This window comes from Diaphorina citri, unplaced genomic scaffold, assembly GCF_000475195.1.
Source record: "Diaphorina citri unplaced genomic scaffold, Diaci psyllid genome assembly version 1.1 scaffold1095, whole genome shotgun sequence".
In the NCBI taxonomy this organism is placed as follows: Eukaryota; Metazoa; Arthropoda; class Insecta; order Hemiptera; family Psyllidae; genus Diaphorina; species Diaphorina citri.
This window is the reverse complement of record NW_007378524.1, coordinates 36,073-61,412: the sequence shown is the minus strand read 5'-3', so window position 1 is coordinate 61,412 and position 25,340 is coordinate 36,073. Positions and strand designations below refer to the sequence as shown.

Here is a 25,340-nt window from a genome sequence, read left to right as displayed (position 1 = left end):
CTTCACAGAAATGCTTAGAAATGTATTCCTCCACTAAGTAGGAAAGGGCAATAAAAGCATGCTAATCCAGAGGGAATTTACTTTGCTCAATAGTTATGTAAAGTGTAAATATTTTATATTAATGTTATTTATATTTATTTTTTAATAAGTCTTTTGATTTGTCTGCTCATTGTCTATTTTCTTCACAGAAATGCTTAGAAATGTATTCCTCCACTAAGTAGGAAAGGGCAATAAAAGCATGCTAATCCAGAGGGTACATAAATCAAATAGTGGAATACTCCGGATGTCAATCATACACTGAAATGAAGAGGAAGACTTCTGATAGAAGAGCGTGGAGAACTACAAACCAATCTCAAGATTGATAGTTATGATGATTATGATGAATCCAGAGGGTATAGTAGGTTAAGTGTATCAGTTCACTGGAGTAAACAATGTTTAGCCAGTTTTGTTAGCTTGGTCGGTAGCGAGTCTGCTTTGTAAGCGCTAGGTCGCGGGTTCAATTTCCGCCCGAGACGGATTTTATCCTAAACAGGTAAGATTCGTTCTCGGAACGGCTGGCTTTCTTCTATCCTGTCTTCCTTCTCTCTTCGATTTCGGGACGATAAGACCTCAGCAGTTTTCTCTCTGTCAAACTTCTTTAAAAAAATGTGTAGCTGAATCTCAGTAAAATGACAAGGCGGACATGTCTGATATTTTAGCCATTTAGCCGTTAAGAGGCTCCCCTTTACATAAAAAAAATGTTGCCCAGATATTATGTGTATAGGTACCTACGTAAATATGGATATAACGGAAGTAGATATGACTACAAAACTACTATAACCCAATCAGAGTTAGTTCGATACTAATAGGTATGATTGCAGTCTATAAACACTTGGGTTTGATGTCCACCATCAATTTGAAGTGCAAAATAAGCATCAAAGTTGTAGAAGAACTCATAGTGCCTAAATTACTTCTCCAGGAATTATGGGAAACAGGATTGACCTGGGATGATGAAGTGGCCGAAGATACAAGAATGCGATTTAATCAATGGATGGCAGAAGTACCACTCATATGAATGTGGTTCCTGGAAAAGATTTGGAAATTTACAGGAGTGAACCGGATGGGAAATTCAACATGAAACTGCAAGGTGATAATTCCACGCGTTATCCATATTACGTAGTCCATAGTCCTAACCCCCCTCACTCTGGAGGTATTTACACGTTTTTATAACTGTTTCCTTTCTTTTGCTTGGGGGCAGTAGCTTTGTATGTAGCCAAAAGCAATAAGCATTAACTATACTTATTGTATAATAATTTTTTAAAGTGACAAAAAATAATTTAACCGTACAGTCATTGTATTACTTTACACTTTCATCTCTCATGTTAATTTTTGCTGATCCGGTTGTCCGGTTTTAAATGTTTATCGTATATCTGTGTGCTTGCACAAGAGTCCAAAGTTCATGTCAAAGTGAGACTGTAATCATGGCAGGCGGACTTTTTCCGGCACCAAGTTCCGAAGCGACGGTCAACGGTCAGGCAGTCGGAGCTTGAGTGGCCGGAATTTCAGACTTTAGATTTCAGTCAGAGTGGCAAGTACCTACTTAGGAAAATGTAAATAATGTGCTCCGCCTACTCTTCTTTTTTTTATCAGCCTGTAAATAGATATTACGCTTTTGATATACTGAAGAGGCGAAGCCCTGTTAGCCCGTGGGAAAATTGAAAATGAGTGAATAGGATTCTAAAGTTAACCTTGATCATAGTATGGGAATACACAATACACTAAGGCATAGAATATGATTACCTCTGTATCCTCTTTAGACTGGGTTTCTAGGTTATCTACTGATCGCCCACCAAAAAAACAGGTCTTCTATTCAGATAGAAACATAAAGAGAAGCCCCAACTAAATTGAATCTGATGACTTTATTGGTGTCTATCTCTTTTTTTATGCCTACTTTATTGATGTCTCTACCTCTTTTTTATGTCTTTATCTCTTTTTTATGCATACGTTCGGCGTGGACTAGAAAGTCCTTTATTATAATGCCACAGACAAATGTTTGTCACTTACCACTCACTATCAGATAGACCTGACAGGTACACCTTATCAGGTCCGCCTGTCAGGTCTACCTGATAGTGAGTGGCTGACCAAACAAGTCCCTATTTGTCAGAAAATAATATTTGAATTATTTGATGGTAGTCTCGTTTTCGATGCTGGAATTTCAGATAAAAATGTCATCGGTGAAATGTCATGGAATGTGTGAAATGTTCTGAACTTCTGATCTTGTGGACAGAATAAGCACAGAATCTTGTAAACAGCATCCCAAAGAATAAAGAATATGCCTTGGAATGCCTAAAATATGAAACCACCAACATTTCGCTCTGAATTCTGGTTCTCTGACTAATTACTATTAGTAGGTAGGTATTAGAACATTTAGAGCTATCAGCCTATTAAATTAGTGTGCCTACTTAATACAAGTCTAATGACTTCATTCAATAAAAGTCCTTTATTATAATGCCACAGACAAATGTTTGTCACTTACCACTCACTATCAGATAGACCTGACAGGTACACCTTATCAGGTCCTCCTGTCAGGTCTACCTGATAATGAGTGGCTGGCCAAACAAGTTCCTATTTGTCAGAAAATAATATTTGAATTATTTGGTAGTCTCGTTTTCGATGCTGGAATTTCAGATAAAAATGTCATCGGTGAAATGTCATGGTATGTGTAAAATGTTCTGATCTTGTGGACAGAATAAGCATAAGCACAGAATCTTGTAAACAGCATCTCAAAGAATATGCCTTGGAATGCCTAAAATCTGAAACTACTAACATTTCGCTCTGAATTCTGGTTCTCTGACTAATTGCTATTAGTAGGTATTAGAACATTTAGAGCTATCAGCCTATTAAATTAATGTGCCTACTTAATACAAGTCTAATGACTTCATTCAATTTTATAGTCAGAAATCGGAATGCTTCTCAATAATCGGGCTTAAGGAATTGGTTGATACCTAGGTGGTTCTTTGATTTTAATCCTATAACTTCTATTGCTAAATTTGAGATAGTTAAACAAATCTCCAAGTTAAACAAATCTCCAAGGGTTTGTCGTTCATTTGTTGGGTACCAAAAACAAGACAATCATTCTGGCAAATGACAAACAATACAACTATTTTTGTCCTTTTTGGGTAACGAACTACATAATATGTATACGTATACCTACCAATATATTTTCCCATTCAAATTGGTAATAATCAAGTCTATACCTAGTTATCTAGGGAATCTAATAGTGATGATAAATTGAAACAATAAAACATACATCTCAACATCTCCGAATCATTCGGCCTGCTACATATGTTCACTAACCACCTGTTTGCGTGACAGATGCCAATTAGGTTTCATATAAACCATGTGGTTGGTCCATTATATTGTTGATATACAACAGGTTGTATAGTTGACGTAGAAACCTATGGTGTTCCATATAAACGCCTCATATCACCAAGGCACGTGCTATCGGACTTCGGACACCACTTTGATATAATTACCAACCATGTAGGTATCTAGTCGTAGACACCAACACATAGGTAGTTATTTTACTCACCTACCTGCCAATTTGTCTATGGGTATCACCAAGGTCTGATATCAATTAGAGTCCCAGTTGTGCAGTTGTTAAGGCATTGGATTCCATGTTCGCGGATTTGGCAATTATGTTCGCGGATTCGCGTCCCGAATCGACATTTTGGATATTTGGCAAGCCTACTATTAGTAGGTGTTAGAACATTTAGAGCTATCAGCCTATTAGTGTGCCTACCTAATACAAGACTAGTGACTTCATTCAATTTTAGAGTAAAAAATCGGAATGGTTTTCAATAATCGGCTTATTGCGTTGATACCGTTGAAAGGTGGTATTTTGATTTTACTGTCACTTTCATTGCTGAACTTGGTGTACTTATTAAAAAAAAAAAAAACGAAAAGTTTGGCCATTTGTTGGATACCAACCACAGGACAACCATTCTGGCAAGTGACAAACGAGACAACCATTTTTGTCCTTTTTGGGTAGCGAACTCATATATTTTCCCATACGAATTGATAATATTCAAGTCTATACCCTATGTACCTACATATAGGTAGGTATCTACTAAATCTAATAATGAAAAATTGAAACAATAAAACATACATTCAAACATCTCAACATCTCCGAATCATTCGGCCTGAAACATATGTTCACTAACCACCTGTTTGCGTGACAGATGCCAATTAGGTTTCATATAAACCATGTGGTTGGCCCATTATATTGTTGATATACAACAGGTTGTATAGTTGACGTAGAAACCTATGGTGTTCCATATACACGCCTCATATCACCAAGGCACGTGCTATTGGACTTCGGACACCACTTTAATATAATTACCAACCATGTAGGTATCTAGTCGTAGACACCAACACATAACATAGGTAGTTATTTTACTCACCTACCTGCCAATTTGTCTATGGGTATCAACAAGGTCTGATATCAATTAGAGTCCCAGTAGTGCAGTTGTTAAGGCCTTATTTTACTCACCTACCTGCCAATTTGCCTATGGGTATCAACAAGGTCTGATATCAATTAGAGTCCCAGTTGTGCAGTTGTTAAGGCATTGGATTCCATAGTTGAAGGAGCTATGGTTAGAATCCCAACAGCAACACGAAATAATTGATTCAGAGGAATGCCATTTTGCAAGATCAAGTTTAAATAAATTAATTCCTTTTTACACGATCATAGTTGAAGGGACTATGGTTAGAATCCCAACAGCAACACGAAATAATTGATTCAGAGGAATGCCATTTTGTAAGATCAAGTTTAAATAAATTAATTCCCTTTTACAGGATTCTTTATTTGTTAAAATTGCTTAGGCCAGCCATTCACTATCAGGTGTCAGGTAGAATCGACAGGAGGATCTTTTCAGCCGTACCACCTAGGTCTACTTAAAGTGTGTATGCTCATCAGGTGTCAGGTCTACCTGATACCGACTTACCTACTCTTATCGTCTAATACTGTTAGTAGGGTATTAAAATTTATTGACTGATTCAACCAAACTTAAGCATCTGTTAAAAGCTGCTTCTTAGCATAGTTCAAGCTCATAAGCTTCACGTTTATAAACGACAGTCATTATAGCTCATATCACAACAGCTTCTCCAATTGCCTGTTCCTTGTTGTTTATAACTTTCAGTGGAAAGCTCTGTCATCCAGTTTGCTTAGAATCTCTGGAAATGCTAATAGACCTCATTAACAGCTTTCTCTCATTTTGCCATCGTTAAAATTAGAAAAGATGTCTTGAAATCAATCAGGCTAGGTAAAGTTATGCGTGTCTTCATTTTACAGCAATTCACAGCAATGACTTCAATCTAAAAAGAAAGTAATAATATATTTGTCTATGGGTATCAACAAGGTCTGATATCAATTAGAGTCCCAGTTGTGCAGTTGTTAAGGCCTTGGATTCCATAGTTGAAGGGACTATGGTTAGAATCCCAACAGCAACACGAAATTATTGATTCAGAGGAATACCATTGTGTAAGATCAAGTTTAAAAAAGTAATGATAGTGTCAGCTAAAGTTAATTGCAAACTTTAATGTTAATGTGACATGTCAAAATTCTGCTATTGTAGTTGAGCGTAATAAGTCACTGTACTCACTGTGTAGATTAGTGCACCGTGGCAATAGATTAAGAGATACTAAAACGTCCCTAATTTCTCGTTCCACCCATACCCATAACTAGGTAGAATACCTAGGGTGGCACTCCATTTATCTTTATCATGGTGATCTTTTCATGATAAAATGAAGAGTTCAATATTCAAAATTGATCTGGATCAAAGTTCCTAAATAACAATAACGTTCTTCAGTAAGTAGGTGATTGGTGGTATTTGCTCAACAAAGTTTTCTACTATAAATCCATCCAATATGTTACTTAACAAAGTTCAAATATTCGGAAACCTAGTTCAAGTTCTTCCCGTGGTCCATGGTGCTTCACCACATTCATCGGTTCTGGTAGATGAACACACCACACCGCCCACCGTATTAATACATTCGTCATAGTTGAAGGGACTATGGTTAGAATCCCAACAGCAACACGAAATAATTGATTCAGAGGAATGCCATTTTGTAAGATCAAGTTTAAATTAATTCCTTTTTACACGATTCTTTATTTGTTAAAATTGCTTAGGCCAGCCATTCACTATCAGGTGTCAGGTAGAATTGACAGGAGGACCTTTTCAGCCGTACCACCTAGGTCTACTTATAGTGTGTATGCTCATCAGGTGTCAGGTCTACCTGATAGTGAGGGGCTGGACTTACCTACTCTTATCGTCTAATACTGTTAGTAGGGTATTAAAATTTATTGACTGATTCAACCAAACTTAAGCATCTGTTAAAAGCTGCTTCTAGCATAGTTCAAGTTCATAAGCTTGACGTTTATAAACGACAGTCATTAAGTATAGCTCATATCACCACAGCGTCTCCTTGCCTGTTCCTTGTTGTTTATAACTTTCAGTGGAAAGCTCTGGTTTGCTTAGAAGCCCTGGAGATGCTAATAGACCTCATTAACAGCTTTCTCTCATTTTGCCATCGTTAAAATTAGAAAAGATGACTTGAAATCAATCAGGCTAGGTAAAGTTATGCGTGTCTTCATTTTACAGCAATTTACAGCAATGACTTCAATCTAAAAATAATATGGTCTTCATTTTACACACTTTACATTTACACCAATTTTGCATAGTTCAGATTGGAAGGCAGTAGTTATTTCAGTATTTCTGTAACTTGTCTGGTAAAATACAAGAACTTAGAGGGCTGTGGGACTCGGTAACTTTCATTCGCTAGGTCAAGGAATTACTTTTTCTTCTTCCAACAGCCATTATGATGGTAATACCTTTGGGTACATAGTTCTTTATTATCTTTTGTTCCGCGCAATTTACTGTTGAAAATAACTTGTCCTCCTAATCCACAGTCTCTCTCTCCCTCTCTCTCTCTCTTTCGAAATTATGGATCGATCGATTTATAATTTTACTATAATTTCATAATAAAGACATGATTGATTGTACTCATCATTTGAAGATGTCTCACATATTTAAGACATCATGAAGATGTCTTACATCTCCAAATAAATTAAAACAATATTACAGAGTATCACAGCTGATTGATATGTTTTATAGAGAAATGGAAATTCACTTTCAATGTTTGGATGCGTGCGTCGTATTTCTATCATCATTGTCACAAATGAGAGAATGAGACTAGACTGCTTTGTAAAAAAATAATGCTTGTAAAATAAATTACCTATTTTTGTATAGTTTCATAGTAAATATGGGTCCATATACCTAGATATTTAGTTGATGTGATAAAGGGCTTTGGTTCCATGGGATGAGTATTTTTCTAGTCTTAAGAATATTGTACCTGATTGTATTGTGTACGAGTAGGTAGGTATTCATTCATCTTGCGAAAAGTTCATATTCATGTACTTACTCACCTAATACATAGAGATTAATAGAATGCGTTTGATGTTTGAACCGCAGTAACATCGGTCCTAATCCTAAGTCTAGGAAATACGTATCCTACGGAAATGGAACTATAACTTTGAGCTGTGTCCAGTGTCCATACATAGTCGACGCCTTCCATCGCTGGTCGATCGAAGAGGCGAATCTATGTTGTCGAAGTAGTGTACAGTTTCAGTCGACGGCGTCGACTATGTTTGGACACAGCCTAACATTCCTCCTCCTGACGCTTGTCTTGTTCACAGAGTCCCGAACGTTCGGGTTCGCCCGGCGCCGTCTCCTGTTCGCCATCATCCCCATCATGTTCAAGATGGGCGTCATGATGACCATGCTTGTCGTCCTTATGTTCCTCACCCTCAAGAGTGTCGCTATCGGTAGCCTCCTCCTCTTCATTGCCACCGTCAGCGTTCTGTCCAGGATAAAATACTGGCTGTCACCTTCCAGTCCACCAGTGGTCACGCCTGTCACCACTTTTTCAAGCAGTCCTGTCAACGCTTTTGTCAGTCCAGTCAATGCGTTTGCCAGTCCAGTCAACGCGTTTGCTAGTCCTCTTCGGAATGCGGTACTTCAATCGGAAGCTGGAGATGGAAACGGATCGAACATCCATGTCCACATCCACATGAACGAATCTCAAGGCATGCACTGGGGGACGAGCAGTCATATCCCCGATCCGGCATCGTCATACCCTCCTATGGTTCCCATGCCAGATCATACTTACGCCCAAAACCCCTACCCGTACCCGCCTGCCCGGGATACTTACTTGCATCCGCCGTCAGGTGCCAGCATGTGGAGTAGGCAAGGAGTTGACGGACCACTCAGTATTACGGGTATTGTCAATGGCTCAGTGGACCCTTCCGAACGTGTTGCTGTGGTAAGTACGATTTTTCTTCTTAGGCCGGTCACTCACTATCAGGTAGACCTGACAGGTTCCGCTGAAAAGGTCCGTCTGTCAGGTCTACCTGATAGTGCGTGGTTGGCCTTGGAGAAAGAATGGGATTAGAAATCGAAGGGACGCTTGCTTTCAAGATTTTGGTATCCAGATTTGATTATGGGTAACTCTTTAGGGGTTCGGTAGGTGCGAAAATAAAGGATCCTCTGAAATATGAACTTTATGGACTGCTAACTAAGTATCCATTATCTACTAATTCCATTATTGAGCTCAACTTCTCAAGCATAAATCCATCTATCCTTTTCCCCAGAAAATACCTTAGAATGCTCCTTACTCATCCATTATCTACTAATTTCATTATTGAGCTCAACTTCTCAAGCATAAATCCATCTATCCTTTTCCCCAGAAAATACCTTAGAATGCTCCTTGCTCCTTGATCTATTACGGAAACTTTTGAATAAATTTTCATCGTTCCTTGCTATAAATTCCAGGTGACCGGAGCCAACAAAGGTCTCGGATTCGGCATCGTCAAGAGTCTGTGTGAACAGTTCGATGGCTACATTTATCTCACCGCCAGAGACAAGAAGAAAGGAGCGGAGGCTGTTCAGGTGTTGAAAGACGTAAGTACCCTAAATTAGACACTATAGGCACACTATTAGGCTGACGTAAGTGACGTAGTGTCCGTTTGACAATTAAATGAAACTTCAGTGAATTATCTCACCGCCAGAGACAAGAAGAAAGGAGCGGAGGCTGTTCAGGTGTTGAAAGACGTAAGTACCCTAAATTAGGCACTAGGCACACTTTTAGGCTGACGTAGTGTTCTTATGACAATTAAGTATTAAGTATTAGTGCTTTATTTAGACTGTCGAATTAGGACATGTAGTCCCATTATCTCAACAGTTTAGTCCCATTACCAATTAAATGAAACTTCAGTGATTCAATATTTAGAAGAATTAGAAGTTTTTGTGTATGCTTTCTTTTAGAAGGAATACAGTGTTACAAGGTCTACGAGCTAGTGCTGTGTGAGAAATAACATCGTTTTCAACAATAGAAGAATCATCACATTCATCACACATGTTCGGTATCTCACAAATCTCGAGGTCTACATCCCACTATGGAAACACGAGATTCCTATAAGTAAGCTAATAACGGATTTAAGTTTCTGAATTAAAATCAGATTCAATATTTAGAAGAAGAATTAGAAGTTTTTGTGTATGCTTTCTTTTAGAAGGAATACACTGTTACGAGGTCTACGAGCTAGTGCTGTGAGAGAAATAACGTTTTCAACAATAGAAGAATCATCACATTCATCACACATGTTCGGTATCTCACAAATCTCGAGGTCTACGTCAGTAATCACATACTCCTACATGATTATCATTTCCAGAACATGTCCACACGTCCAGCCAATATTGTTAGGCACGTCAGGAACCAACTTTCCCTCTTTATCCGACCGCGGACCTCTTCCTTACGGTAGAAGATTCGGTGGTGAATCGTGATGGAATATTTTGATAAACTTCTTCGCGGATGACAATGAAGATGGTATTAGATCAGAAGATATCGTGCCTTATTACAACAGCAGTGGAGATTTCTGATACGTGCCTCCTGGAATCGGGACATGACTGGAATTGTGTGAAGTCGGAATGAACAATTTGAACGGTATCAATACGAAATTGCGAAAAATGAAGGCAATGGTCAAATTGGTCTTAATTTACTCAAAATTGGCCTCGAAAAGTTTGACAACAGCAGTGGAGATTTCTGATACGTGCCTCCTGGAATCGGGACATGACTGGAATTGTGTGAAGTCGGAATGAACAATTTGAACGGGATCAATACGAAATTGCGAAAAATGAAGACAATGGTCAAATTGGTCTTAATTTACTCAGGCCTCCTGGAATCGGGACATGACTGGAATTGTGTGAAGTCGGAATGAACAATTTGAACGGTATCAATACGAAATTGCGAAAAATGAAGACAATGGTCAAATTGGTCTTAATTACTCAAAATTGGACTCGAAAAGTTTAGAAATCGAGAAAGTAAAAAACCATTTCTTATGATTTGCTAGTAGTTGAGACTTCAGAGAAATTCCTAAAAATAATAAGAATACAAACAAAATTATTGTGGATCATTTCTTCATGTGCTTACAGTATTTCTTCATGTACCTTGTTCCTACATACATATTATCAAGTAGTTCAAAAAGAAACTTATTGTGGATCATTTCTTCATGTGCTTACAGTATTTCTTCATGTACCTTGTTCCTACATACATATTATCAAGTAGTTCAAAAAGAAAAAGCTGAAACGCTCAGACAATGTTGCACCCACTTGACCCACTACTCCGTGTTGACCCAAGACATTATCTCGCAAGACCTCGTGCAAATATGCAGACAATGTTGCACCCACTTGACCCACTACTCCGTGTTGACCCAAGACATTATCTCGCAAGACCTCGTGCAAATATGACAACGGATCCCTCCATAAGGACCGGCGCAATGGCACACTCCACACGGTTCTGCCAGGTTCATCTTCACTCAAGATAACCGAATGACGTTAACTCTGTGAACTTGGTCCAAGGCAACTTAGAGAACCAGTCAGTCTCCGCTCCTTAAAGTTCAAAGACCTCTGTCCATACTGCCTGAGCTTCGCTTGGAAACTGTCGTTTGGGAATTGGGCTTTTGGACACTGTCATTTAAGACTTTCGGTAGACTTTCAATCTTCTTCTTTTCTTTGCCTTTTCCCGTAGGGTTTGCGTTTTTCTTCAGCCTCTCAATCAACCCTGACTAGGGTGATTACTTGTTTGGGAATTGGGCTTTTGGACACTGTCATTTAAGACTTTAGGTAGACTTTCAATCTTCTTCTTTTCTTTGCCTTTTCCCGTAGGGTCGGCGTTTTTCTTCAGCCTCTTAATCAGCCCTGATTAGGGTGATTGCTTTGGGCTGACTTTCAATCTTTCAATGAAGACATTTAAAATTTTAATAGTTTTTTTTTTCGAATATTACACAATGGAACGTGTGTCTTGTCAATGGCCAGCGGATCCGCATACCGTTGCCCATCGGGCGGAGGTCAGAGTTGACTAATCCGTCAGCTTACGCTGCTGCTTTGTCAATGGCCAGCGGATCCGCATACCGTTGCCCATCGGGCGGAGGTCAGAGTTGACCAATCCGTCAGCTTACGCTGCTGCTTCCTCCTCAGAAGATTATGCGTACCGAGACCAAACGACGCAGCGGTGACACGGTTAGCATTGCTCATCTCTGTGCGACTGGTACAAAATCGGGTTTAGTGTAGATTCCAGACCAAAGAAGGACATTATGGTGTCCCATTAGCTCAATTAACTTGATATTTTGTACTCAAATAGGTATGTATGTAGTATGTACACACCTACAAATACTAATACCAAGATCCGGTTTAATTTTGAAAGGATTACTGCAAGCTAAAGATCATAATTTTTGGGTAAATATGATTAGTATCTAGATTAGTAGGTACTACCTCCACATCTTCTCAGGCTAAATTAGTTTCTTTGTAATGTGCATCAGACTACAAAACAGTTTCAGAGAACTTTGGAATCTGGATAGAACAAGGACTGTTTGGTAAGTGAAAAATTCTATTCCTTTATTTATATTAAATAATTCTGTATTTTGCCATGCAAACCTTTGAACACACCAATCTGTAGGTATTAGATGATTATCTTTTTGTAAATAATATAACTATTTCAAAATGTACCATATTCCTAAATCAGAAATCATCTTCTTTAATTTCGAACCACATACACAGCAAATTCCCTTCTAATTGTTGGAAAAAAGATACATTACAAACAAGATATTGTGGGATGTATCTCATGTAGCATGTAGGTATCGAGAATTCCAAATGGAGTAATGAAATAGGGTTAGGTCTCCTTAAACCACTTTTGACAGATGATCTCAACACTGGTCCTAATGGCTTCAAATCTACATATAATACTGACTACATGTTCATCTAATATTATATTTAGGTCTTCAGGTGCCGAAATATTAACTAGCATACTCGAACCCATGTTGATGAGTTGATCTATTTAGATCTCAAATTATTTCAAGTTTTGTTTCACCATGGATGTCTGTATGTTCCCCGATCTCATCATTTATCTTGCTAATAATGCTCAGTCATGCACCTTTCTCCATACCTTCCATCTTGATAGTATTGAACACGGAACATACGCGTATTGTGCTGCAAAGTCCTTCAAGTTCACTAGCAATAGTAGCAAGCACATCAGAAAGTAGCTCACACATTCTGTCATTAGAATAATTAGCAGTGTTTGCTTTTGCTTCTGGCTCTTCCGGATTATGGGCCTAAATGAAGCGTTACTTGGAGTTGAAAGTAAGCTTATAATAATAGCAAGAAGGTGTAATCGGGACAATAGGAAGTATCACGTACATCGCCAATGACACCAATAGGGAAATGGCACCTGTGAAAGATAAAATCATATAAAATTATAATGGTGAAAGATACATTTATAACTAGAAGTGTGTAATGGGGACACAGATTACCTTTTCCAATCAGAAATTACTATTTTCGCTGTCATGGAATATACGCTTGGTGTAACCAAGCGCACATCGTTTGCAAACAGTGTTTGCAATCATTTTTCCACAAACATTGGCTTGCAAACAGCGTTCGTGTGTGCGCGGAGTTGATCCGGCTGCTGTCGGTTTTTCTAAAAAAGCTAAAGGTAATGTTACTCCAAGCGCGCCTTGTTTGCAAACGTTCACAAACAATGCGCGCTCTTTTTTCTGAGTTTGTTGACTAGTGACCCCCCCCCCCACCCCTCCCTTCCATCCACCTCTCTGTTCTAGCCGAATGAATGGAACGGTCGTCAATGTCTATTCCTTATCAACTAGAAATTCTCTCTCTCTCTCCTCTCCTCTCCTCTCCTATTCTCTCTCTCTCCCTCTCGCTATGTGTTTGTCTACTGCACTTACAAAGGCAAAGGTCGCTGAAGCGTTCAAGTCATTTGAGAGTTCAGTTTATTCGGTTCTCTCTGTAGAGGTGGAGGACATTCTATTCCTCAGTTTAGACTCAGACTCAGTCCCTTGGACAAAGGTTTAGTGTAGACCACTTATCGAGTTGTGTCGATCCCTTTCGGGCTCAGTTCCTTCCATTAATCCCGCTAGGACTCAGGTCCTCTTGGTTTGAGATCCCACTAGGCGGACCACTCATTTGGCGGCATGACGACCGGGGATCCCAAGTGGGGAAATATTCGTGCGTGTAACAAGCCCATAGCCCTTTTCATACCAATTTCGTAACTATTGAACTGTGTCAATACCTTCAATTCCTGTGTCCAAATTCAACCTCCCTGTGTCCCTACGCCTATCTCCATCCAAGGCAAAGCAATAAGTACAGAGTGGCCGATATGATCATTCTCAAGGTCCTTCTTTCATCCATCTTTCATCCTTCATGAACACCCTTCAATCCTCTCCCCACTCTGTACCTAGTGCAGAACCATCACCTATAGAGTCCACTCGAATGGACTAGGGTAAGTTTCCATTTTATTTATCCTTATCCATTCTACCTCTCTTTTCTCCCTCTTTCCCAACAACAAGGGAAACAATGCGCGCTTGGTGTAACATTACCTTAAAATAGCAAGAAGTTCTGTGAAACAACAAGAGTGTGAAATGACAATAGTAGTGTTGAAAATTTAATTTCTTTTCAGCCAGCCTCACTTAATAATTTTGCAGTCTTCAACCAGCTGTCAACTCAGACAGTCACATTTCGTTCGTGTCTCTTAGCAACCCTCTCACAAGAGAACCTTTTCAGTTTTCCATATAAAACTCGTGTCAAATTAGCAACCGTTTCAATCTCTTGTGGAGATCTTTTCAATTCCGTGTGGGAACATATCGCCATCCCGAGTGGGGAAATATTCGTTCGTGTAACAAGCCCATTTCATACCAATTTCGTAACTATTGAACTGTGTCAATACCTCCAATTCCTGTGTCCAAATTCAACCTCCCTGTGTCCCTACCAATTCAGATAAGTACAGAGTGGCCGATATGATCATTCTCTCCTTTCCTTCTTTCATCCATCTTTCATCCTTCATGAACACCCTTCAATCCTCTCCCCACTCTGTACCTAGTGCAGAACCATCACCTATACAGTCCACTCGAATGGACTAGGGTAACATTTTTCTTCTTAGGCCGGTCACTCACTATCAGGTAGACCTGACAGGTACCGCTGAAAAGGTCCGTCTGTCAGGTCTACCTGATAGTGCGTTGTTGACCTTGGAGAAAGAAAAAGCTAAGTTTCCATTTTATTTATCCCTCTCCATTCTACCTCTCTTTTCTCCCTTTTTCCCAACAACAAGGATGGCGTTAAGCTCTAGTAGATCCGGATCATTTGAAAATCTATGTCACAATCTGCCAAAGACTGACACTATGGGTATTATAAATCCATCCAATATGTTAACAAAGTTCAAATATTCGGAAACCTAGTTCAAGTTCTTCCCGTGGTCCATGGTGCTTCACCACGAATGGGTTTTGAAATTGAAGGGACGCTTGCTTTCAAGATTTTGGTATCCAGGTTTGATTATGGGTAACTCTTTAGGGGTTCGGTAGGTGCGAAAAATAAAGGATCCTCTCGTAGGCCAAGTTTGCGATGAAATATGAACTTTATGGACTGCTAACTAAGTATCCATTATCTACTAATTTCATTATTGAGCTCAACTTCTCAAGCATAAATCCATCTATCCTTTTCCCCAGAAAATACCTTAGAATGCTTCTTCACCACATTCACCGGTTCTGGTAGATGAACACACCACACCGCCCACCGTATTAATACATTCGTGTTACACCTAAACCCATGGATCACTCTTATCCTACTATGGAAACACGAGATTCCTATAAGTAAGCTAATAACGGATTTAAGTTTTTGAATTGTGTCTGATTATCCTATTTAGTATGTTTTGGTGTTCACTTTCCATAGTTTGATTGATCTTGATTAATATTGTCCTCACAAGTCATATCTATTAATCACAATCTTAATAGCAATAACTAATCTGCTACTCCTTTCAGATTGATTCTTGTCTGATTATCCTATTTAGTATGTTTTGGTGTTCACTTTCCATAGTTTGATTGATCTTGATTAATACACTATACTATTGTCCTCACAAGTCATATCTAATAATCACAATCTTAATAGCAATAACTAATCTGCTAATCATGTTGGTTCTAATTATAATATTGGTATTTATCATGACAACTGTGTTGGTGTCATGAGTGGGACGCATAGAATGTATAACTTTCATCTAATTTGACACAGTGGAATATATTTTATTCAAAACGAAAGTGCAAACACCAGCGTGAATACAAATGTAGGAACGTTCGAGACGAAGTACGATGACAATAGTAAAGGAATGACTGGAATGGAGTGACATCGATTTGGCGCACAAATGGATCGCGGACCGCCATCTCACGTTTGAATTCTTTGATGTTCATGACTGCTCCATAGGCAGAATGGCAGAACCGAAGTGAAAAGAAAATGTAAATGAATTTATTAATCTGAGCACCACGGGGGTTCGAAGGAACAATCGCTTGATCCCGCGGCGATGAGCTGTGACAATCGAGCAATGGTTGGAGAAATGGTTTCGATTTTCGCTTTCCTTAATGATCGGATATAAAATATAATTTGATGACATTGATGAAAGTAATGATAGTGTCAGCTAAAGTTAATTGCAAACTTTAATGTTAATGTGACATGCCAAAATTCTACTATTGTAGTTGAGCGTAATTAAGTCACTGTGTAGATTAGTGCACCGTGACAATAAATTAAGAGATACTAAAACGTCCCTAATTTCTCGTTCCACCCATACCCATAACTAGGTAGTATTATAATTTGATGACATTGATGAAAGTAATGATAGTGTCAGCTAAAGTTAATTGCAAACTTTAATGTTAATGTGACATGCCAAAATTCTGCTATTGTAGTTGAGCGTAATTAAGTCACTGTGTAGATTAGTGCACCGTGACAATAGATTAAGAGATACTAAAACGTCCCTAATTTCGCGTTCCACCCATACCCATAACTAGGTAGTATACCTAGGGTGGCACTCCATTTATCTTTATCATGGTGATCTTTTCATGATAAAATGGAAGAGTTCAATATTCAAAATTGATCTGGATCAAAGTTCCTAAATAACAATAACGTTCTTCAGTAAGTAGATGATTGGTGGTATTTGCTCAACAAAGTTTTCTATTATAAATCCATCTAATATGTTAACAAAGTTCAAATATTCGGAAACCAAGACCAACTTCTTCCCGTGGTCCATGGTGCTTCACCACATTCACCGGTTCTGGTAGATGAACACACCACACCGCCCACCGTATTAATACATTCGTGTTACACCTAAACCCGTGGATCACTCTTATCCTACTATGGAAACACGAGATTCCTATAAGTAAGCTAATAACGGATTTAAGTTTTTGAATTAAAATCAGATTCAATATTTAGAAGAATTAGAAGTTTTTGTGTATGCTTTCTTTTAGAAGGAATACAATGTTACAAGGTCTACGAGCTAGTGCTGTGAGAGAAATAACGTTTTCAACAATAGAATCATCATCTCACATGCCCGGTATCTCACAAATCTTGAGGCCTACATCATTTATCACATACTCCTACATGATATATTATTATCATTTCCAGAACACGTCCTCACGTCCATCCAATATTGCTAGGCACGTCAGGAATCAACTTTCCCTCTTTATCCGACCGCGGACCTCTTCCTCACGGTAGAAGATTCGGTGGTGAATCGTGATGGAATATTTTGATAATCTTCTTCGCGGATGACAATGAAGATGGTATTAGATCAGAAGATATCGTGCCTTATCACAATAATAGTAGTAGCCTACTGCTGGAGTAAAGGGACTTTTCAGTCCTATGCGAGCAGTATAAATAAGCACTATTATTATTATTGATTTAGGTTGAACTTGACTTTTATGATAGAGAGATACAAGGGGGTCTTACGTGCTGAATTGTCAGATTAGAACTAAAGTTGGTTCGCGGTGTTTCGTCGGTTTCCGTTGGTATACTAGTACCGGGCAATAGGAGGGAGGTATAGGGTATGAGAAAAAGGAGATATACGCATAGTTCCCTCTATCCTTTTTGAGAGACAGAGAAAAATAATGATTTTTCCCCTCATTCTTGTCTTTCAGCGTGCCTCCACGGTGCCATTCGCCATTCAAGCGGAGAAGACCATCCTGACCAACTACCTCGGTCTGGTACGTACGTGCGTGTTCCTCTTCCCTCTACTCCGCCGTCACGCACGCGTGGTCAACCTGTCCTCGTCAGCAGGACATCTATCCCAGATCACCAACTTGGAGCTCAAGAAACGCCTTAGGCAACTTAGAGAACCAGTCAGTCTCCGCTCCTTAAAGTTCAAAGACCTCTGTCCATACTGCCTGAGCTTCGCTTGGAAACTGTCGTTTGGGAATTGGGCTTTTGGACACTGTCATTTAAGACTTTAGGTAGACTTTCAATCTTCTTCTTTTCTTTGCCTTTTCCCGTAGGGTTTGCGTTTTTCTTCAGCCTCTCAATCAGCCCTGACTAGGGTGATTACTTTGGGCTGACTTTCAATCTTTCAATGAAGACATTTAAAATTTTAATGTTTTTTTTTTCGAATATTACACAATGGAACGTGTTGTTCACCTGTTTTCTAAAAACTCGAATTTCTAGAATTACGGTACTTGGAAGAATTTATCGTCCATTAAACACACTTGATTCAGAATTTAGAGATTTAGGATAAAGTAATAGATAGCTGACATTGTTTTGAAAGCACTTAAAACTGATCTCACTGATCTGATAGCCAGGTTGCTTCTGAAATACCTAGACGCCAATAAATAGATGAAAGTATGGTAATACAAAGACATTCTACAAACTACAGGTGACTTATTGCATAGGATACTGGTTTAGTAAAAGAAAAGAGGGAATTGGACGAAAATTCTTTAAAGAAATCGAGCTTTGGTAATGTTTTTTTTCGTACTTGGAAGAATTTATCGTCCATTAAACACACTTGATTCAGAATTTAGAGATTTAGGATAAAGTAATAGATAGCTGACATTGTTTTGAAAGCACTTAAAACTGATCTCACTGATCTGATAGCCAGGTTGCTTCTGAAATACCTAGACGCCAATAAATAGATGAAAGTATGGTAATACAAAGACATTCTACAAACTACAGGTGACTTATTGCATAGGATACTGGTTTAGTAAAAGAAAAGAGGGAATTGGACGAAAATTCTTTAAAGAAATCGAGCTTTGATGTTTTTTTTTTTTCACTTTTGCTAAAGGTGACCATACAATTTCAGCTGGGTTTATACCTACGATTTCAATTTCAGTGAGGTTTTGCTATGGATATCAAATAAGGGCCAAGTTCACACAAGTGAGAAAACACTCCAAACTACAGGTGACTTATTGCATAGGATACTGGTTTAGTAAAAGAAAAGAGGGAATTGGACGAAAATTCTTTAAAGAAATCGAGCTTTCATAATGTTTTTTTTTTCCACTTTTGCTAAAGGTGACCATACAATTTCAGCTGGGTTTATACCTACAATTTCAATTTCAGTGAGGTTTTGCTATGGATATTAAATAAGGGCCAAGTTCACACAAGTGAGAAAATACGCAAGCACGCACTCTGCACTTATGTGAGAAATTGTAGTGATCCGCTCATAAGTGTACACTTTGTAGGTATACTTGAGTGATTTCTTGTCACTCTTGAGGACCTAGTTCGCTTCCTTGTGCACACGTCTCTTGGAAACCAGCGTAGCATAGATACACTTTTAATTAGATATACACTGGTGATAATGAGATGTTTTGTTAGGTATGTGGTTACAATAGTTACCGTGTATCTAAGTGCATGTAGCATTTATTTTAAATTTTAATATATTGCTAGGCACGTCAGGAATCAACTTTCCCTCTTTATCCGACCGCGGACCTCTTCCTCACGGTAGAAGATTCGGTGGTGAATCGTGTTCGAGTGAAATATGTTGATAATCTTCTCCGCGGATGACAATAATGGTAGGCCGTGGACAAGACAATAAAGATGGCATTAGATCAGAAGATAACTATTGTGTCTTATCACAACAGCAGTTACTCAGAGATTTCTGGTACGTGCCTCCTGGATTAAAGACATGACTGGAATTGTGTTTAGGAATGAACAATTTGAGCGGGATCCAATACGAAATTGCGACAATGCAATTGGTCTTGATTTACTCAAAATTGGCCTCGAAAAGTTTAGAAATCGTTGTAAGAAAGTAAAAAATTATTCCTTATGATTTGCTAGTTGTTAGCAGTTGTACATAGTTGAGATTTCAGAGAAATTCTTAAAAATAATAAGAATAAAAACGAAACTAAATGCTCCACAATTTATAAATTTGAAACGCTCAGACAATGTTGCACCCACTTGACCCACTACTCCGTGTTGACCCAAGACATTATCTCGCAAGACCTCGTGCAAATATGAGCAAATATTACAACGGATCTCTCCATAAGGACCGGCGCAATGGCACACTCCACACGGTTCTGCCCAGGTTCATCTTCACTCAAGATAACCGAATGACGTTAACTCTGTGAACTTGGTCCAAGGCAACAGGCAACTTAGAGAACCAGTCAGTAGTCAGTCTCCGTCTCCGCTCAACACTCAGACAATGTTGCACCCACTTGACCCACTACTCCGTGTTGACCCAAGACATTATCTCGCAAGACCTCGTGCATATATGACAACGGATCTCTCCAGAACCCAATGGCACACTCCACACGGTTCTGCCCAGGTTCATCTTCACTCAAGATAACCGAATGACGTTAGCTCTGTGAACTTGGTCCAAGGCAACAGGCAACTTAGAGAACCAGTCAGTCTCCGCTCCTTAAAGTTCAAAGACCTCTGTCCATACTGCCTGAGCTTCGCTTGGAAACTGTCGTTTGGGAATTGGGCTTTTGGACACTGTCATTTAAGACTTTAGGTAGACTTTCAATCTTCTTCTTTTCTTTGCCTTTTCCCGTAGGGTTTGCGTTTTTCTTCAGCCTCTCAATCAGCCCTGACTAGGGTGATTACTTTGGGCTGACTTTCAATCTTTCAATGAAGACATTTAAAATTTTAATGCGTTTTTCTTCAGCCTCTCAATCAGCCCTGACTAGGGTGATTACTTTGGGCTGACTTTCAATCTTTCAATGAAGACATTTAAAATTTTAATGTTTTTTTTTTCGAATATTACACAATGGAACGTGTTGTTCACCTGTTTTCTAAAAACTCGAATTTCTAGAATTACGGTACTTGGAAGAATTTATCGTCCATTAAACACACTTGATTCAGAATTTAGAGATTTAGGATAAAGTAATAGATAGCTGACATTGTTTTATACCTGACATTGTTTTGAAAGCACTTAAAACTGATCTCACTGATCTGATAGCCAGGTTCAAAGTTCTCCCATAGTATAGTAGGTAATTTTTTTAAGAGGTTTCTTAGAGGAAACTATAGCTGCTAAGGTTCTATCGTCCGGAATTCGAGAAGAGAAGAAAAACGGGATAGGAGAATGCCAGCCGTTCCGAGAACGAACCTTATTCCGTTCAGATCCATTGGGAATTGGTGTATTCAACGTTTTATCACCGACAGATATCAGCTCTATTTTGGGCTTTGGGGTTTGTCCGCTTTTTTAGATCAATGAAATATAAGATCGATAACGTGCCTTAGCCGACGCGTGACGTGACAGAAAAGAAAGCAATAACTATCACGTTGATAAATTATTTTTACCATTTATTTTCTTCTGTTACTCTTCAGCATAACCAAGGAACATCCGAGGGCTCACGTGGCAAAGGGATGGCCGGATAGCGCTTATGCTGTCAGCAAAATAGGCGTCAATCTACTGACCAGGATCTACCAGAAGAAGTTTGACTGTGAGCTAGGCAATCAGGATAAAGTCATAAATGCCGTACATCCGGGATATGTGGCTACCAATATGTCCAGCTTTATGGGGAACGTGAACATTTTCGATGGTAAGATTTTTGATTCTACTAAATTACTCCGAGGAGGCTAGATAAAACCTTTTAAAAATGACATCAAGGAGTCAGGATTCAGGTTGTGGTCACAGGGCTAGGCTAGAACAAACAAATAAATAAACGAATGAAATGGATTTCTTGCATATAGGTACCTATTTTTTTTCTCTATTTTTCAAGCCTGTGCATAACCACAACTTTGATCCTGACTCCTTGATACCTAAGCAGGTAAGATTTGTTCTCGGAACAAGACCAGCGAATACCTTGACCTAGTGTAGAGATTCCAAGAATCCCAATCGACATGTTTGTAACTTCTTTCTTTATTTATGTAACGGATATTTAATACCTACTACGAACCATTTATTAGCAGGTTTTGTGTATAAGTTTCTCACAGCACATAGTGGTAAAGTTCTTTGGTTCTTGATGGTTGATAATAATATGTTACTTCCTATCTGACTACTTAGGCTACTAAGTTGTTTTAACATGGAGGCATCGATATTCTTATCAATAATGCCGCAATTGCGTACAAGGTGGGTTGAAGAGAAAAGACCCTAGAGTGATTGTAGCAGTCCAATTAATTTATCATTTAGTCAGCCTTGTTAGTTTGTAACGGTATTAAAGGGGAGAACGACACAAGACTGTAAGGAATGCCCCGAGTGTGGGCAATATTCGGTGAACAAAAGGTCTTGATATCCTTTTTGAGAGATAGAGACTGTCCTTCTCTCCGGCTTCCGCGAAGATATCCTTCCATTGCCTCTATCGATCCACTTGGGAGAAAAAGCAAGTTGAAATTTCAAACTCAAATTGAACCCATAACCCATAAGCGTCTAATTTTGCTTTTTGTCAGACGGCAGACGCTCTTCGTCAAAAAGAATGCAGATTTTCGGATGATTTTAAATTTTGAACTCTTCTTTGCCTTTTCCAACTAGATTCTTCTACTTTTAACGCTTTTGAGAGAGTGATTTCTCATTTTCTCATAGGCCAACAAATCAACACTTTTATTCCTGCCATATACACGGTGCCGTTCGCCATTCAAGCGGAGAAGACCATCCTGACCAACTACCTCGGTCTGGTACGTACGTGCGTGTTCCTCTTCCCTCTACTCCGCCGTCACGCACGCGTGGTCAACCTGTCCTCGTCAGCAGGACATCTATCCCAGATCACCAACTTGGAGCTCAAGAAACGCCTTATGGAAGATTGCGTCTCGGAGAGACAGTTGACGGACATGATGTACGAGTTTATGGAGTAAGTATCATAGAATCTGTAATAAGTATTTTGGAGATATGCTGGAGTAAAGGGACTTTTCAGTCCTATGCGAGCAGTATAAATAAACCGCCTTGAAATATTTGAAGAATGACGCAAATGGGTCGAAAATTTGGTTTGGTTTCAGCTGCCAAGGCGCCGCTCTATTGCGCCCTCCTTCCCCCCCATATAAAAGAGCCCCGGGGTCAGCTAGTGTGGAATGATTGTTCCATAATGGACATCGACTCTCCGACCACGCCCCCAAGACCCGAAGTTCTAAAGCACGACAACGTAACCCATGTTAAAGACTACGTCAAAGTTTACTCCGTCTCACCGGGGGCGAGCGGATGAGACAGAATCTTTGATGAAACAAAATCTTTCTCTAGGAAATCCTAAAATAAACGTAAGAATAATAGGAAAACTAGACATTAAACGTTCGGTGTCCGTGAGCCTACCTATTAAACAAGGGGAAAAATCAATCATTTGTTTAGCCCAAGTTCTGTGCATAGAAATAATTCGTAAACAGGACCAAATAACTCATTCACCAAACTGTTTTTCGAGCTTCACCAAAGGAATAGGGGACTGTAACAACTTGTCGGTCCGAAATCTCTAAGAGAGTATTAGGAGTAGAGGATAGGAGAAAGCCAGCCGTTCCGAAAACGAACCTTATCTGTTTAGAATAAAATACATACGACCGGGCAGGAATCGAACCCGCAACCTAGCAGACCTACTTTCCAAGCTAACAATAATGGCTTCATTGAACCTACCGCCATGGGAGTTAGGTATCTAATTCTTTGAAAGACTCTTCTTTTTTCAAGCTTAGACACTTTCCAAGCTAACAATAATGGCTTCATTGAACCTACCGCCATGGGAGTTAGGTATCTAATTCTTTGAAAGACTCTTCTTTTTTCAAACTTGGAAAGACTTTTTCTATTTTAACTATTGGGTATGGAAAACGAATACTACTTCACCATCCGTTTTCCATACAGCCCAATAGTTAAAATGGACCTTCACAAAGTTACCGAGTTTTTCAATCAAGTCTTTCCATTTTTCAGCGGCGGAACTACCAGTCTACTGCGCCCTCCTACCTCCCAACATCCGGTCCCCTCGAGGTGAACTCGTCTGGAGTGATTACTCCGAGGTAGACCTGGACTCCCCCACTACACCCGAAACCAACACCGACATCAACCATTACGATATCTACGACGATATCCGTGACTACATCAACTACACGTCTACCAGCCGATTCCCGCCCTGGGACCCTCGCATACTGGATCAAGAGGATAAGAAGAAAACCACGCCTCCTTCCGAGAAATCCACCAATAAGAAAGGACTTAGCTCCGCCCACGGGAATCATTCTGCGCGCGCAGCCAGATCTGTCCAGGACACGACTAAGCCATTTAGGACCATCACGAGACCTACCCTGCCAGAGCAGTGGGTGTCCTATGCAAAGTGGGTTTTTTTCTCTCAAGCCTAGCCCTGTGCATAACCACAACTTTGATCCTGACTCCTTGATACCTAAGCAGGTAAGATTTGTTCTCGTCGGAAGAGCTTTTCTCGTTGTTTTAAGCCATTTCTAATAGGCAATTAGGAAATAAAAGAGGTCTCTAGATTCTATTTACCAAATATGTTGAATAGACCTCCTTTGATTCCTAATTGCCTATTAGACAGGCTCTAGGGTCTGATCAGTCCTAGGGCGACTCTAGGGTCTGATCAGTCCTAGGGCGACTCTAGGGTCTGATCAGTCCTAGGGCGACTCTAGGGTCTGATCAGTCCTAGGGCGACTCTAGGGTCTGATCAGTCCTAGGGCGACTCTAGGGTCTGATCAGTCCTAGGGCGACTCTAGGGTCTGATCAGTCCTAGGGCGACTCTAGGGTCTGATCAGTCCTAGGGCGACTCTAGGGTCTGATCAGTCCTAGGGCGACTCTAGGGTCTGATCAGTCCTAGGGCGACTCTAGGGTCTGATCATTCTTAGAGCAAGCAGTCAGTTAACATTTGCGCATGACTTTTCTTGCGGAAAATGCATGTGCAGACTTGCAGAGGGATACCTACATGAGATAGACTTTGTTTCCTCGCTAAGTATAAATACGAATAAAATAAATAGATAAAAAAATAAACTTTTTCTTATTGATTAGCTTAAAAATGATTATAAACCATTTTATTTAATATTTCCCGCTAAATGGAAATAAACGTAGGTACCTACCTACCTACTTTGTTAGAAAAACATTTGTCTTGTATTTTGATCACTATTTTTATTATCACTATTTTTTTTTGATTTAGAAAAAAAAAAAAATGCTGTGGCAAAATCTTAAATGGAAGAAAGTTGTCAAGAGAAGAGAACGGGGCCCTGAAAAAAATGAGAGAATGAGTGAACAGGGCCCATAGTAATATGAAAAGAGACCTCCTTTGATTCCTACCTACCTATTAGAAAGGCTTTCGGAAAAGCTTTTCTCGTACTTCCAGGCCATTTCTAATAGGCAATTATTAAATAAAAGAGGTCTCTGGATAAAAATACTGTGAATAGACTTCCTTTGTTTTCTAATTGCCTATTAGAAATAGTCTTGAACAACCAAAACCAAGAACCACACGGATTTGGTGAACGGGACCCGAAAGAGGTCTCTGGATAAAAATACTGTGAATAGACTTCCTTTGTTTTCTAATTGCCTATTAGAAATAGTCTTGAACAACCAAAACCAAGACCAACACGGATTTGATGAAC

General features: G+C 39.4%; 1 protein-coding gene across 1 annotated transcript; it reads left to right on the top strand.

Moving 5' to 3' along the window:
- The first annotated feature begins 1,063 nt into the window (after positions 1–1,063).
- On the top strand, positions 1,064–24,098 carry LOC103514164. The gene is made up of 7 exons (XM_026827209.1): positions 1,064–1,189; positions 7,736–8,361; positions 8,871–8,999; positions 17,549–17,769; positions 21,165–21,379; positions 22,770–22,964; positions 23,677–24,098. Exons 1-7 carry the CDS (start codon positions 1,114–1,116, stop codon positions 24,096–24,098), a joined length of 1,884 nt encoding a protein of 627 aa, XP_026683010.1. The 5' UTR covers positions 1,064–1,113.
- The last annotated feature ends 1,242 nt before the right edge of the window (positions 24,099–25,340 follow it).

Coding starts and splice junctions, on each gene's coding strand:
- LOC103514164 (XM_026827209.1), top strand. CDS start 1,114: ATGAAACTGCAAGGTGATAATTCCACGCGTTATCCATATTACGTAGTC. Junction 9,000..17,548: donor CTGTTCAGGTGTTGAAAGAC/GTAAGTACCCTA, acceptor CTTGTCTTTCAG/CGTGCCTCCACGGTGCCATT. Junction 17,770..21,164: donor GTCAGTCTCCGCTCCTTAAA/GTTCAAAGACCT, acceptor GTTACTCTTCAG/CATAACCAAGGAACATCCGA.